At 46.9% G+C, this 16605-nt stretch overlaps 1 protein-coding gene across 4 annotated transcripts in view; it reads left to right on the top strand.

Moving 5' to 3' along the window:
- Nucleotides 1–16605, top strand: part of CPEB2 (cytoplasmic polyadenylation element binding protein 2) — a 167940-nt gene that overhangs the window by 58342 nt on the left and 92993 nt on the right. For all 4 annotated transcript variants that reach the window (XM_086964077.1, XM_086964079.1, XM_086964080.1 and 1 more), the window contains exon 3: nt 7757–7847. In XM_086964077.1, coding sequence (XP_086820203.1) covers nt 7757–7847 — 91 coding nt within the window. The remainder of the gene's footprint in view (nt 1–7756; nt 7848–16605) is intronic.

Below are 16605 nucleotides of genomic sequence, written 5' to 3'. Positions count from 1 at the left end.
TCTAATAACACATTGCTGTCAGTTGGAAACCGGGATCCCTGAACAAATAAAATATGAAATGTAATTTTTCGTCCAAATATTGTACGCCGAATGTGGAAAATTACTCTAAAGTAACATTTAACAAACCAAAAGATAAGGGCTTATTAGCAATGTATGTTGGCAGTGCAGAGTATACATTTCAGAGAAGTCTCCTCTAACCCGCTCATTATTTAGATTAGATATTTTATGAGGTACCTGCAAGGTCACATTCTGGAGGTTAGAGTGGCGTATGTCTTCAAATGGGTGTGTTTTCTACGTACAAAAGGGAGTTCCAAAAATTGAATAAACTTGAGCAATCTTAGTGTTATATCATTTTACCATTATATTAACCTTGTCCCAACAATGAGATCTTTCACTCACCTTATTTAAATTTGTATTTCAAAGTTGAAAGGTTAATAATTGGAAAAACGACTTCGGTATTACCCCTGTGCACCAAGCATATGGAGAATAGTATGACACTGTGTGCCACAGGGTGGGGGTTGGTTCAGTCCTCTTAAATACTCAACTTATGTCCTTCTCTATTACTATTTTAATTGGTTTAAAATCTGTATAGTAGTCTTATTAGTTTGGATGGATGTGTCACCAGTCTATTGGAACGATATATAACACCCTAGCTTTACTTTTATTACTATTCATTGATCATTCCTCTTGATTATGTGTACCAGTGGACGCGAAGGCCTCACCGTTTTGATTTCAGAGAATTCTCTGGCTTTTGGTCCAGGCACCCTTGTGGTTGCCATCACTTGCACAAGACTCTGGCTAATTTAAATAGGGATTGGACAGTGTTTTAGTCCATCCACGGTCTGTGAACCTAGTCCATAATACCTCCCCATTTAAGCTTTATCTTTGTGATCTTAATTCACGCATGTTCCATGCTAAAGCATAAATTTGAAATTGTCTTGACCATTCAAACACTCAACCTGGACTGTCTTTTCATCACGGAGACATGGGCTAGGGATGATTCTGGCCTGACCTACTAGACACTGTCCCTCCTGGCTACACTCTACTTAGATGTAACCATTTAGGTCATAGGGGAGGCAGCCTGACACTAGTGGCATGTGAGAGCTTGAGTTGTACCCTTAGTACTATCGAGAGAGGCCCGGGCATCTCATTGGAGGCAGCCTCTTCTGGGATTCAGGTATCCGAGAATTACACTTTTGCAGGCCTTTTGATGTACCGTACGCCTGGTCCGCGATATAAGTTTGCAGAGACTTGGTGTAAAATCTTGAAACCAATTGTTATCATCGCTCAATAGACCATCTTAGGGGACTTTGACTTTCATTTCGACAACAGTCAGGATAATGACCCTGTTCTATTTCTGGTTCTCATGACACACCTGGGTTACGAGCCAATCTCCGATCCATACCGTGGGTCATACCCTGGATGGCATTTTCACTAACCATAAGAACTTGGTCTTGAGACAGTTCAGCCGCTTCGCTGGTTGATCAGTGGCTAATTGGGTGCAAAGTATTTTTGACACGCCTAGAATGGGAGAAAAGGGTTCCTCTCCCAAGCATATATGCTGCAGGTGTGTGAAGAAAATCACAGCTGGAAACTGGTAAACCGCTCTAGCAACGGTATCTGATGCTAGAAAGCAGAGTTTCTGTGTGTGGATTAATGCGGCCTTGGATATTGTCGCTCCGCATAAAAACTGTGTTATCAAAAGAATGAAACCCTCAGCCCCTTGGTTTTCGGCAGAGCTCATGTCACTTAGGCAGAAATGCCGCAGACAAGAGCGGAATTGGCAGTCAAACCCATACGTCTGTGAAAAAGGAAAGCGGAAAACTCTTCTATGGAAATATAAACAAGCTATCTTTCATGCCAAATAATGTTTTTTTTACAAAAAAGATTACGTTGGCTGACAATTCCTCCAGGAGGCTGTATAAAGTCATAAAGGAGATATCTGAGCCTCCGAGCCTACAGCTGCTGAAGTCCTCTCAAGAATTCTGTGATAAGGTTTCAATCTATTTTCAAGATGAGGTCCTTGAGATTGTTCAAGATCTGGTCCTCTCTGGAGGGGAGGAACCGGTCTTTGCTGACTCCACTCAGGATTGTTAGAAGAATCTTTTCTCTTCCTTTCCATAGATCACGGTTCAGCAAACAATGCTGGGCTTAAAATCGGGTGCTCCATGTTGCAGGGTGCTCCATGCACTCCTGCAACACTCCAATCGGCTCCGGAACCAGTTTTCAAATTCCTGTACGAGGTGTTTAACAACACGCTTCAATCCGGTAGTTGTCCGGCCATTCAGAAGGAAGTCTTTGTTTCACTGCTTCTTAAAAAACCTAACGCTGACCCCCCTGGATTTGAAGAATTTCTGCCCAATTTCCCTTTTCCACGCCCAGGCTAAGATCCTGGAGAAATTCATCAATAAAGAACTGATGAAGTATGTTGAATCCCAGGAGATCTTTGATCTCTCTCAGAACGGGTTCCGCGCCAGTCACAGTACAGAGTCTGCCCTTATTGCGGCTACCAACTGTATTTGTGCACAGTTATAACAGGGCGGGCAGCGGTTCTGATAATGCTTGACCTTTCGGCGGCATTCAACACCGTCTCTCCGGTGCATATGGTTCAGCCCCTGTGGCAAGTAGAAATCCCTGGGGAAAGCCTTACAGCTTTTACATTCTTTTACATTCTTTGACATTCTTTTATGTCAAATAGGGCCTTTATTGTCATCTCTCTATTGAAATACAGAGATGAAATGTAGACACTTCGGACTGTTTTTGAAATCGCATTTTTAGTTTTCTCTAACTTCAAAGTGCTAAGATTTCCCCCAAATCCCCTCTTGCTTCGCTGCTTGTTGCTTTACGAGCCTCGGTCACTGGAACTTCAGCAGCCCAACCTTGCAGGTAAGTTAATGGCAAGGCTTGGGCAACTCCTGTCTCATTTTAAAAGAGCTTGAACTCGACTAACTCAAAGGTATTAAAGCACTTTACAAGGCCTTGTTAATTTTTTGGTTTTAAGGAGCGCAGAGATTCTGATGCCTACACCACCCAGTTTATTCATTATTTCCCCTTTTCCTGACAAATGGAAGCAGTATTCGTCCCTGCCACCTCCCATGTCGCTGCATGCCTGCCCCTTTGTCGATTCCTGTCATCCTCCTCCTCTCAGTGCTCTAATTTCGGAGAACATTCACAGTAGCTCCCCAGGGACTGAGCTATTTGTTATATAATGTGACCTCTGGCTACCTGAAGGTGTTTAAGTGCGTTACATGAACGCACGTTACATTAGACTATGTCAGATTCATTTTTGGGGGCTTTTTTGTAGAGCAAGAACTTAACTGACACGAAGCTATTGGAACGCTTTACAAAAGAGCCAGTTATATTCCACAATGTCAAGTTAATTTTTTTGTTTTTATGTACACGGAGATTAAATGATGCTGATGCTGTCTCTGTTGATCAATTATTTCCCCTCTACCTGACAATTGGGACCATTTGGTTGTTGGTGCTATGTGGTAAAGAGACAGTGGCAGTGTCTCCTAACCCGCTTGGAGCTTTCACAGTAGCGTTACTGATTGACTGTCTATGATTTGGTTATAAATTGTGATATTGTGTGCTACTTTTAACCATTTTTTGTTATACAGGTTCTGAAGTTTTTATCTCGCCGCATTATTTTTAAAACCGACTGGGTGCATTATCACATTATTTAGATAGCGCTTCCGTGGGGAAAAAGCCGACTTAACCGACTCTGGGATCGTGTGTTTGACCCTCCCCGCCCCGTTCTGACTCGGGTGCGATAGCAGAGCCAGGGACCTCCCCCACTCACGAGCGGTTAGCGCTCTAGATTCTGGACGCAGAGAGCTACTTAACCCTCCCACTACAGTGAGCGCGCAGCGATCGCGTGCTGGAGAGCGCCAAAGAGCGCGTTAAAGACAAGCCTAAGAGAAGCCCGTCTGTGCCCGTCCGCGACAGGACGGGGCGAGGGGCTGGGGGCTATGGCTATGTCAGGAAATGAAGGCGACACTGCTGTATGTAGGGTGAGTTACTCATTCCAATCCCTCCATAATATAAGGGCTACTCTTGTGAATGCATGCACGATCAAAAATGATATTCCCCCTGAAGGACCCTTTTCATGCAGACACTGCTATTTTCAGCCGCTAATAGATTGTTCTTTGAGGAAAAAAGCTCTCCCATCTGGTATGCGAATAGCTAAAGAGGACACTTGTCCGGTTTGGAGAAATATGTTATGCAATGACAGATCTTTATCTAATCACCACACTGAGGTTTGGGATACCATCTCCTCTTATAAACCTGACTTATGTTTCCTCACTGAAACATGGCTTAAGCCTCATTCCCTTCCGGTTATTACCTTGGGCATTCCAGAGGGATATAAGATCATTAGAATGGACCGGCGGACCAAAGGGGGTGGAGGTATAGCCATTGTCCATAAAAGTAACATCATTATCTCGATTTTAGACCAATATAATAATCCCGATTTGGAAATGATAGTGTTCAAAATGGGCACTTCACCTAAGACCTCTAGGAAAGGGGGGCTAGTTTACCGTTCCCCTGGTCCTAAAGGTTTCCAAGGTTTTGATAAAAATATTGCCACCTTACATTGACTTGGACGAAGACTTCCTACTGCTTGGGGATTTTAACATTCATAGCGAGTTGAGAGGAAACGTGGAGGCTCAATCGCTGTTGGATGATTTGTCCTTGCTTGTTCTAAAACAATGTAATATTGGTCCCACACATCAGGCGGGGCATACCTTGGACCTGATTCTATCTAACTCCTTACAGACGATATTCTCTCAGCCGAAACAGGTTAGCTGGACTGACCACTGAATCCTTGAATTTACTATACCTGAGCAAGAGGTTATAGCAAACTGCTCGTCAAGGATTCCGCTTCTGCGTAGACCATGGCATAAAGTATCGTAGGATGCTTTTAAAGGGATATTTGTCGCACCTCAATCGGCAAACACCGATACTATTGATTTGTCTCTTAACAATTATGAAGAGGCTGTCTATAGAGCGGTTGAAATAATAGCCCCGCAAAAACTGTTCAAAGAAAAGCCGGCCCGGAAACAGGAAGTCTGGTTCTCCGAGGAGTTGCGGGTTCTAAAACAAAAGGTCAGGAAAAAGGAGAAAGTATGGAGAACATTTCATTTGGAGCTGGATAAATCCAGCTATCATACAGCCATGAACATTTACCACAAAGCCATTAAAGTTGCCCGTAAGAACTACATCACGGTGCAACTAGATAAGGCAGGGAATGCCCCTAAAGCCCTATACCATGTCTTAAACTCCTTCCTTAAACCCGTGGCATGTGAAAGCTTAGACATTTCATCGCAACAACTCTGTGCCAATGTCTCAGCTTTCTTTACTGAGAAGATCGAAAAAATTTACAGCAAAATCGTGGTGTCAAATGCACTTATTGACCCATGTACTGTTTTCTCCAAGGCTAATAGAAGCTCTCGTCAGATTACCTTCTCTAGCTTCCCTAATATAACCTTGTGGGAGGTGGAGAAAACTGATTGATCTTATCAAAAGTGGTAGTCTGTCCGATTTAATCCCAGGACATGTTATGGGTGTAGTTGGCAAAGTTTTGAGTCCTGAAATTGTGAAACTGATGAACCTCTCGTTAGATACTGGGTGTGTACCAAGAGAATGGAAAAAGGCCTTGGTTAGGCCTATTAGAAAAAATCTTTCCGTACCTTGGACTGATCTTGCCAACCTACGTCCTATCTCTCTGCTCCCTTTTTTGGGTAAGATAATCGAAAAGCATGTGAACAAACATCTTTCCAACTTCCTGGAACAATCTGGAAGTCTGGATCCCTCTCAGTCTGGCTTTAGGCCGAACTATAGTACCGAATCTGCTTTGCTGTCGATAACGGACGACCTCCGCATGTACCAGGACAGGGGAGTCTCGGCTGTCCTGGTGCTGTTGGATTTATCGGCAGCATTCGATACAGTATCTCATTCTATTCTTATCGATCGCCTGGTTGAGAGTGGACTGGAGGACATTGCACTGGACTGGCTGAAGAGTTTCCTCTCTGAACGTTCTCAGCGTGTCAGCATGGGGGAATTTTATTCTTCTGAGGCCATGATCTCTAAGGGGGTGCCACAGGGCTCCTGTCTAAGCCCAACTCTTTTTAACATCTATGTGGCCCCCCTTGCTAAGATCATGAGAGCTTTTGGCTTCAGTTTAGTCTCATATGCTGACGACCCTGAACTGCTTTTTCCCTTTACTACTCTAACTACAGAGGTAAAACGATCCTTCTCTGAAGGGATGAAAGCAGTGTCGTGTTGCATGTCGTCAAACTTCCTCCAGTGTAATGTTACAAAAACGGAACTGATGCTTTTCGGCGAGGCCAAGCTACTATGGGGCCCTGATTGGTGGCCCACCGAGTTAGGCCCATTACCCGAGCCAAAACCTGTGATCAAAAACCTTGGTGTACGGCAGGAGCAGGAACTAACATTCAAACAGGGAAACCATATAGTTGTGACCTGCTTTCGCATGATTGGCCTTCTCCGCAAGGTATTTCCTCTCTTGCCTGATTCTACTAAGAAGACCCTGGTGCAGGCGCTGGTATTAAGTCGTATTGACTACTGTAATGGCCTGTTAGCATCTGCCAATGAAGGAGTACTAGATAGACTCCAAGTATTTCAGAATGCAGCTGCCAGATTGGTCTTAAATGCCCCCCCCACCCCCGAACTCCTTCAAAGCCCCTTCTGACAAAGCTTCACTGGCTGTCTATCCGTCGGAGGATTAAATTTAAGGTCTGCTGTATTGTCCATAAAGGAATCAATGGTTTAGGGCCCTCATATTTAGCAGAAAAATGTGTTTCTTATGCTCCCATGAGGTGTCTACGATCTAGCAATCCGCTGCTTTTGAAGGTGCCTAGGATAAAAAGGCAAGACAGGGTGGCAAAGCACTGTCTGTCATTGGTCCTACGCTCTGGAATGATCTTCCCCTTTCCCTCCGACAATGTGCGAACCATTCCAGCTTCAGAAGTAAATTGAAAACTTTTCTGTTTCAGGGCTGATCTGAATTTCTGGTCTTTTAACTCCTTGGGCATGTTTGACCCTTTGTGATTATCTTTTTTCCTCCTGTTATTCCTCTTTTCTCTCTTTGTGCTTTTGTCTTGGTCTTTCGTATGCATTACTACCATTTATGAAAGCTCCACAGCGCAGAGATACTCCCTTGTGGAGTAGATTCCAGCGCTTTACAAACCGGCTAATAATAATAATAATAATAATAATATGTCCATTGCTCCTAAGCCCAGGTGTCTGGGGCTTGCTGATAAACGGATAGTGCGAGCAGTGTTTTGAATGGAAAACTCTTGAGAAGGGTGCTTGGTGAATAGAGGCTTGGGCAGGAGTGATGTGATGTCTCTGCCATTTGAAAGTACCTCACAGCTTTTTTCATGGGCTGTTCAATACCCTAGTGATGCAGTCGCATACAGAATGTTATAGTGCTGTTGATTTGCATTGAGGCACTTGTCATTGTGTCTGTGCGTTAAAAAGCCTTGATATGTGTTCACAAATGTTTCTTCAGGCAAGTATGTATTGCTGAATCACAGTGTATTACCCAGTGTGTTGTAATTGGATAGCTCTTCAGTTCCTGGCAGCACAGCTCCCAGGATAATGTGCTGCGTGGCTAAACATATATAAGGTCTCACAGGCCTAATTTGAAGTAGTGGGTGTACCCCATTGTTTTCTTGACAAATACAAAAGTTTACTGCATTTTGACATGGATATTTATTTTGTTTCATTACAGGATCGAAATAGAATGTACGACAGTTTGAACATGCACTCGTTGGAGAACTCTTTAATTGATATCATGAGGGCAGAGCATGATCCGCTGAAAGGTGAGTTCATTAACGCTACCGTTGTGTTTTGAATGTTCTGATCTCGAGGTGTTGTAGAAGTCAGTCACACAACAATAACACTCTTTGGCAACATTGGCACCATTTAATGGATTTCCACTGATATACTGAGGGTAGACATCCAGTGCAACAGCTATCCAACTGCTGGATGTGATTGCAGTCTGTCCTTACCACTTCATTGTCTGCTATGCATTAGGAGAGGAATATATTGGCTGTAGTCATAACGAAAAAAAACTGCGTTCTGTACTGGCATCTGCATGCAAAGTAAATTGATTCTGCTGGAGTGTAATCAAGGGGTGGGTGTAATTCAGTTGTCCAAGCTTTTTCGCCTGCAATGGAGCGGAAAAAAACAATTTCAACTTCACTTTTTCTGCATGTATAGGCTAAACAAGAGGAGATTATCTGAAATTGTTAAGTACAAATATAATTCAGCTGTCAAAAGTTATGCAACCCTCGGATCAACCCATCAGAGGTGACCAGTTAAATAAAACTATTTTTAATAAAGTGAAGTTTTGTGATTTTTCCAACAAAAGTGTGAAATGCTAAATGGGAATGTCTTGCTTTCTTCCCAGCCTCAGTTGAGCTGCAATGGATAACCTCTAATGGCGATTCTTTATTCAAAGGCCCTCGGTGTACTTTCTTTGTTGGGATCGTCAATTCAAGATTCCTCTTTGTCTGGCCCAACGATGCACATGAGCCTTTCTGTATCTTTAGAGGAGTCGGTGCCTATACATCGAGTGCATACTTGCAAAGGGTGCACAACTTCAGCTATCATCCTGCTTCATTTAACCAACATTTGTTAAACTAAGTGTTACAATCTTATTTCGATTAGCCCATCAGTAAAATGTGGCTGAAATGCAATAATTGGTGCCCAAAACGTAGCACAGGCAGGAGTGGAAAAACATAAACCTCACATGACCACATTTATTTTCTGAAAATAGGCAAGCGTAATTGGGAGGTTACCAACATTTTTTCCTCTCAACATAAGATCACATTTTTGCCCATACAACTTTAGGTATAGTCTGCTCACAAATATTTTGTCAAACTGATAATTGAAATATAGCTTATCTGAGAAACTTAAAAGAAATAGACTATCAAAGAACAACTCTCTTGTGTGCTGCCATTGTAGTTACACTTGGAAAAATGGCTTGTCTCCATGATAACTTGCATATTACACCTAGTACTCTCATGTGAGTCTGTTTGGACATGGCTCTAAACCATGAGTTGAAACATCATTATCTCCTTTCCTAGAAGTATGATCTATAGGACATAAAAGACGATTGCAGGGGAATGGCTTCAGCTATATTGGAGTAAGGCTCCCAAAGCTTTCTTTTTGTCCACCTTAGCAGGGATTTAGTATGTCCGTACTGAATGGCATGGACATACAGGAAGGGAATGTGATGAAAAATTTAGGGAACCTCCTGGGGTCATCCATGTTTGTTGCGAATCCAGAATTGGATATATCCGTTGGGATTACGCCTGGGGTAGGGGTATCTTCATCTCTTATTTTGCTGTTGGTTACCGCAACAATTATCCCAACTAACTTTCCCACGGATGTCCTAAATTTCTTTAATCCCCAAATGTCATCAGAAATTGCTTCTAGTCACCCTGATGAAACACCAAGGCAACGTGGAGATCTTAAGATTCTATCATGGAACCTGGCAGGCATTAAGGCTAAGTTATCTCCCCCCCCGAATGGGGTGCGTTTGTTGACCAGTTTGATGTCTGTCTGTTCCAGGAGACATGGGTAAGAGATGATTGTGCAAGTGTGGGTTTTGCTACTTACACTATACCTGCTAGTACGGGGGGAGAGGAAGGCCGTCGGGTGGACTTTCTATATGGGTAGCTTCCCATGTGGGTTGCTATCCTACCTCCCTGAATACCCACTCCCTAGATATCCAAACAGTACTACTCGCCTTTCCATCTAAATTGAAACTAGTAATTATTAATATCTATTCCCGCCCTGTACCACTCGGTCAGGAATCTAAAACTTTGGAGGAACTAAATCTCCTCATTCTGAGGGTGCCATCTAACTCAGGCCTGATAGTCGGTGGAGATCTAAACTGCCACTTCGAACCCCTCCTAGGCACAGACCACTAATGAGGAGGACCTACAGTGGTCTATACCTGACCCCCAAACGTATCCAGCAAAATCCTGGTCAACTCTGGTTTTACAAATTAATGCCATTGCACTAACCCACTATTTGAGGGCCTGCAACGGCCGTACCCCTTTGGATAGACCGAGTAGGCCGACATTTAACAGAACCGGTCAGGCCTCCCAAATAGATTATATTATGGTTGAGTGCAGTTCTTGGCATCGGGTGAAGGACTTTTTTGAGTTTATCCCACGGACGGATAGTGACCATAATTCTCTGTCTCGATCCTTTGGGGTCCCAGACTCTGGTATATCCCCTCCTAGTGAGACCCAAATTGATGACAGATTAACTCTGACCAACGATAGGAGAAGGATAAAATGGGGGGCAATGAAACAGTCTCCGGAGAAACTGTCAGAGCTCTATGGAACGGTTGTCCCGATATTGCAGGAACTAAGGATGCTTGGGGCTGACGGAACTAACCCACTCCATCTACACTTGGTTGCATCACTTCATGATCAGCTTATAGATAATTTAGCTGATATTTTAAATCCCATTAGTTGCTCAAGGAGAACCAATGACTCACCGCATTCGTGGTATGATGGTAAATGTTGTAAGGCCAAGACCGCGTTGTTGGAGGCTATTAAAGGGGATGGAAAGTTATTGATTAAAAGCAGATGGGCCGACTATAAAGATGTTTAAGTGCTAAATTAGCCTGGGAAGAAAATAAATGGCTAAACATTAAATCTGCCCTATTGACTCGGGATATGAAAACATTCTGGTCAATAATAACGGGATGTAAGGAGGGTACCCTTGTCCGTGAACCTAACCTACCTGCTGAAGTGTGGACCGAGCATTTCTCAGCTCTGTATGCAAATGATGCAGAACAGGATCCCCAATTAGACCTTAGGGGTACGTTTTGCTTGGGAAATCCATGTGCAGATGGCTATCTGGCAACATTGAGTAGACCGGCAAATGCTATTTACGAAGGAATAACGCTTTGAGAGGTTACCTTAGCAATAGAAAGACTATCAGCCGGAAAGGCACCAGGGTTAGACAAGCTCCCTGGGGATATGTTCCGAGATGAACCGTCAATTTGGGGCCCTTATCTTCTAGTCCTATTCAATGCCATCATGAACGGCATACCCATCCATGACACCTGGGCTGGGGCCGAAATTGTTCCAATCTTTAAAAAGGGTTCTCCGCTATACCCAGCAAACGATAGACCGATCAGTTTGATCGATGTCACACAAAAACTGTTTGCTCGTGTAATATTGGATCGAATCCAGGCTTGGCTGGAAGAAAATGACATCTGCCCATACCAAGCAGGATTCAGGAAAAATACCTCCACATTCGACCAAGTGTTTAGATTCCAACTAATCACATGGAAGACAGTATCAATGGAGGGTGGCAGCCTCTATCTGATATTTGTTGACCTGAAAACTGCTTTTGATCGCTTCCCCAGACCCAAATTGTGGGGGGGTTTAAGAGATATGGGGATCCCTTCTTATCTACTTGACATCTTGATTAAGTTGCATGATGACACCTATGCTAAAGGTAGATGTGGAAGGGGAGGAGATTTAACTAGCAGGCTTTCAGTTGGCAGAGGTGTAAGACAGGGCTGTGTGCTTGCACCCACCCTGTTTTGCCTCTTTGTCAACGCAATAATTCCACTTCTGGCTGAGGTAGCAAATAATGATGCCCCAAAGTTAGCAAACACCAAGGTGGCAGCATTGATGTTTGCTGACGATACCCTCCTCCTATCAAAAACACAGACGGGCATCCAGAGGTTATTGGATAGTTTCGCCTCATTTAGTAATACTAGGGGTTTGGCGATTTTTTATTTATTTATTTTTTTTTATTTTTTTTTATTTTGAAAACCTTTATTTCACAAGAGCACACAGCTATTCAGCCTAACATCCCGGAGGCAAGGCAGCATAGTAGGCAGAGCATAGTAGTGCAAATCAGGTACGGCAGGAAATTATAGGTTTATTTTATAATTTTATAACGATAAGAAGAAAGACGCCAAGTGGCGCCGAGAAGTGGCAGTGGGAGAAGAATACAGCAAGGAGTAGAGGGCCGGGAGGAGAGAGAGACCAGCAGCTCAGAAGTACAGAAGAGTGGAGGATGATAGGAGGGGGGGGGGGGGGGAAATACAGGATCAATCAGTTATCGTGTACAGTCGGTGTCGTAGGTCACAGTAACAGGTGCTCATCCAATGAAGCAGGCTCAGGGGGCAGGCACACATCGCCCCGGTAAGAGTTCCAAGCACCCCACACCCTGTTCCATTTGTTAGGTTTACCCCTGGCAGCATAGACAGTCTTCTCCCGGAACATACACCAATCCATGTTGGCTTTCCATTGTACCACAAGGGGTGCCGTACTGGCTCCCCACCTCTGAGCGATGTCTCTCTTGGCCACCATATTGCCTAGGGTCACCCACTGAGTTTGGGCTGTGTTGTGATCTGTTGGCTCCCAAATGTTGAGGAGGCACCTACGTGCTTCCGCCACAATCCCCACTCCCGACACTTCGCTCATGACCCTGTGAATCCTCCTCCAGTAGGACGCTATGGCCGGACATTCCCACAATATGTGTAAGAAGGTGGCGAGGGCACCACAGCCTCGACGACAGAGGCCGTCGGGCGAGTAACCCATGTGTATAAGGCGGGGGCCAGTAACGTATACCCTGTGCAGGATTTTAAATTGGACCAGACGAAGCCGAGATGAGATGGCAACCTCCTTAGGGGAGGACACCGCACTCTGCCAGTCCTCCTCGTCGATCTCCAGGCCATCCGCCACCCACTGGTCTCGCAACCCAAGGAGAAGGTCAGTGCGGACATTAATTAGCTTTTTGTAAGACAGTGAGATCGCGCTATCGGGCATATGGCCGTCCAGCACTCTGTCCTCCAGCGGTGAGCTTTCCGGGATATCCTCCCCCGGGGTGGTAGCAGAAAGCAAGGCATGCTTCAGCTGGGCATATCGGAAGAACTCCGAGGCACCCAGCTGGTACTCAGTCTGTAGCTGGGGGAAGGTCTTGATAGCCCCTATGGAAATCACATCCCCCACCCTAGAGATGCCAATGAGGTCCCATTTATCAAAGCCCTTGGTGTGCCATAGTCTGCCCAACATATCGGATTCATACAGGGGAGTGAAGCTGGTCAGTCTGCCCTGCCAGCCCTGCACCTTGGTGATCGTGCGCCAAATAGATACGGCCGTCTTCGTGGGACCGGACATCCGCCGATCCAGAGATCTGGAGTACAGGGCTCGGTAATAATTACCACCGCCCATAAGCCACCTGTCCATGGCGTATCCGGGGCTATTCACCGGCCCATAAAACCCGTGGTTGAGGGCTGCAAGCTGGGAGGCCCAATAATACCTACGTACATCCGGTAGCGCTATGCCCCCGTCATACCACGGGAGCGTGAGCTTCGCGATCGCCACCCGAGGGCGGCCATCCCAAAGTAGGGCCCGCTGAAGGCTCTCAACTTCCCGGAAATATCGGGCCGGTACCGGGTCTTGGGTGTTTTGTAGGGCATACAGGAGTCTGGGCAAGGACATCATTTTAAACAGGGCCGCTCGGCCAAGCAGGGAGAGCGGGAGCTTATGCCAACCCTCCACGTCGCGTCGAAGGCGCTGCAGTGGGGGGAGCAAATTCTGGTCGTATCGAACCTTCGGGTTCCCAGAGATATAGATCCCTAGGTACTTGAAGCCCTGCGTGGCCACCTGAATGTTGCAGCCTCTGGGGAGGCGCGGCGTGTCCCCTTTCAATACGTATAGGGAGGACTTGGCCCAGTTGATAATCAGGCCAGAGTATCTCCCGAAGTGTCTGAGCACGTCACAGGCAACAATGAGAGACTTGTACGGGGACGTCAAATATAGAAGGATGTCGTCTGCGTACAGGGAGATACGGTCCTCGAAGTCAGGTGCCCAGGTGATACCATGGAGGTCGGGGTGGAAGCGTAGCCTAGCCGCCAAGGGCTCGAGAGCCAGGGCTAAAAGGAGAGGCGACAGGGGGCAGCCCTGCCTGGTACCCCTGTGAAGAGCAAAAGACGTCAACAGGCGTCCATTCACAGATACATTAGCCATCGGGCTGGCATAAAGAAGTTTCACCCAGCTAAGGAAGACCGGGCCAAAGCTAACACTGCCCAAAGGTAATTCCACTCAATGGAGTCAAACGCCATGGTGGCATCGAGGGATGCCCGCACAGCTGGCTCCGTGAGAGTGTGCGCCCTAGCCAGGGCGCCATGAAGCCGTCTCAGATTGAGGGCAGTGTTGCGGTGTGGAATAAGGCCAGACTGGTCCGGGTGCACCAAGTCGCCAATAACCCCAACCAGTCGGTTGGCAAGCAATTTAGCGAGGACCTTAGGTTCGGTGTTCAGGAGGGAGATAGGTCGATACGATTGACACACATCCCTTGGTTTACCGTCTTTGTGGATGACTACAATAGTGGCCACCCTCTGGTCCAGGGGGAGAACGCCGGCGTCTCGTGCCTCCAAGAACATAGTACGGAGATGCGGGGAGACCACATCAGGCCGTATCTTGTAGAGCTCAGCCGGGATTCCGTTGGGACCCGGCGCCTTGCCAGATCTCAAGGAGCGGATCGCAAGGGCAATCTAGTCAGAAGATATATCCCTGTCTAGATCATCGCGATCCGCCTCAGAGAGACAGGGAAGATCCACGGTCGAAAGAAGTTCTGCCGAGTCGGCCTCTGAGCAGTCAGAGGTGGAGGTGTAGACGCCCCTGAAATAATCGGCAAAAGACTCGGCAATGGCGGAAGGGTCAGTGACAGGGGTTCCATCCGCCCCCAGGATCTCAGGTACAACCCGACTAGCCAACTCCCTCCTGTCCAACCAGGCCAACAGCTTGCCAGCCTTGTCACCCACGTCGTAGATGCGGCCTTGCTGTTCCCTAGCCATGGTCTGGGCGGCATTCGTAGCGAGATCTCGGTACTCCAACTGCTTCAGGGAAAGCTCATGAAGGAGGTCTGGGTTAGTCTCAGGATCCAGTTGGGCTTCGAGGTTCAAGATCTCTTCCTCGATACAAAGGAGATCGGCATCTCTATTCCGACGGGCCTCCGCTATTAAAGCAAATGCCTCGCCTCTCAGGACGGTCTTGAACGCTTCCCACAGGGTCGCGGCCGACCCAACCGAACCCTCATTCTCGGAGAAGTAAAGGTCTATAGCCTTGGCCAGCAGGGCACGGATCTTTGGGTTCCGAAAGTACCAAGGATTGACCGTTGCCGGTCTCACCGACAGGGCGATATCGAAGTCGAAGGAGACCAGGAGCGGCGAGTGATCCGAAATTCCTCGCGCCAGAAAACGAGCCTCAGACACGGCCGTAGCGTGAGCTGCCAAGGTAAGGATGTAGTCTATACGGGACAAGCTACCATGTGCGCTGGACAGGAAGGAGTACTGACGAAGCATGGGGTGCAAGAGTCTCCAACTATCCACAAGGCCCATCGAGTCTATAAACGTGGGCAACCACAGTTGAGAGTGGCGAAGGTCTCTAGACGGCTGTCGGTCCAGGGTGCCAGAGCAGACCGAGTTGAAGTCACCCCCAACAATAAGTAAGCCGTCAGGCAAAGCTAAAATGGCGCCACCAAGGCCATGGAACGTGCTGGTCTGTAGAACTGAAAGTAGGATGAGGGCCCTCCCCTCCCACCGCCCAGCCACCGCTGCGTAGCGTCCCCTATCATCTATCGTAGTGACGTCAATCTCCAGCGGAAGGGAAGCCCGGACAAGAACGCCCGCCCCCCGAGAGCCTGAAGTGAACCCTGAGTGTGCCACCATCTTGTACCCTTTGCGATTGAGCGCCTTGCATGTGTTCCCAATCAAATGTGTTTCCTGTAGAAAAACCACATCAGGCATGTGACGCTTGAGCATTTGTAGCACAATTCCCCGTTTGATTCGGTCACCCAACCCATTGACATTCCAACTGATAACTTTTAATTTCCTACCCCCCGTCATCGTGGCACCCTCCCCCACCCGGCCCGAGAGACCCTTGCAGAATCAAAAGTGCAACAATATACATCACCCTTTGCCGAAAGAAAGAAAACCATACCACACTGAGAGACATTCGAACTTGTCCCAAAACACCCCCCACCCTGCACCCCTGCAGCAGACTAAAAAGCCCCCCCAACCAGCAGTGTGCCTGTCGCCCCATTAACTAGTCTACAAAAAGCCCCAAGAGGAGTAGGATTCCCCGCGGACACCTCCCGCCGCCCCCCATGAAACAACAGGAAATTCAATTGCTATTACACTGGAAAAGGGACGAATGTCACATATAGCAGGGCCACCAACTGCCATTGTCCTTGTAGTAGAGCCAGTTCTCACAAGTCAGCGCCACCAGCGGCGCCCCCTTCACTGTTGTCCCGGTCGTCGCTATGCTGTGGTAGTGTCGAGCCATTCGCTTACGTTGTCCGGAAAGTCAAAGAACAATGCTCGGCCGTTGTGCTCGACCCGCAGCTTGGCCGGGAACATCATCGAATACTTGAGTCCCATGTCCCTCAGTCGCCGTTTCACTCCCCCGTAGCTCTGCCGTTGTCTCTGTACCGCCCTGGTAAAGTCAGGATAGAAGTGCACCTCAGAGTTCTGGTACTGTAACGATCCGTGCCTTCTGGACGCCTGTAGAATTGCGTCCCGATCCCTGA

This window comes from Lissotriton vulgaris, chromosome 3_2, assembly GCF_964263255.1.
Source record: "Lissotriton vulgaris chromosome 3_2, aLisVul1.2, whole genome shotgun sequence".
Taxonomy (NCBI): domain Eukaryota; kingdom Metazoa; phylum Chordata; class Amphibia; order Caudata; family Salamandridae; genus Lissotriton; species Lissotriton vulgaris.
The sequence above is the reverse complement of the archived record's forward strand: the minus strand, read 5'-3'. Positions and strand labels throughout refer to the sequence as shown.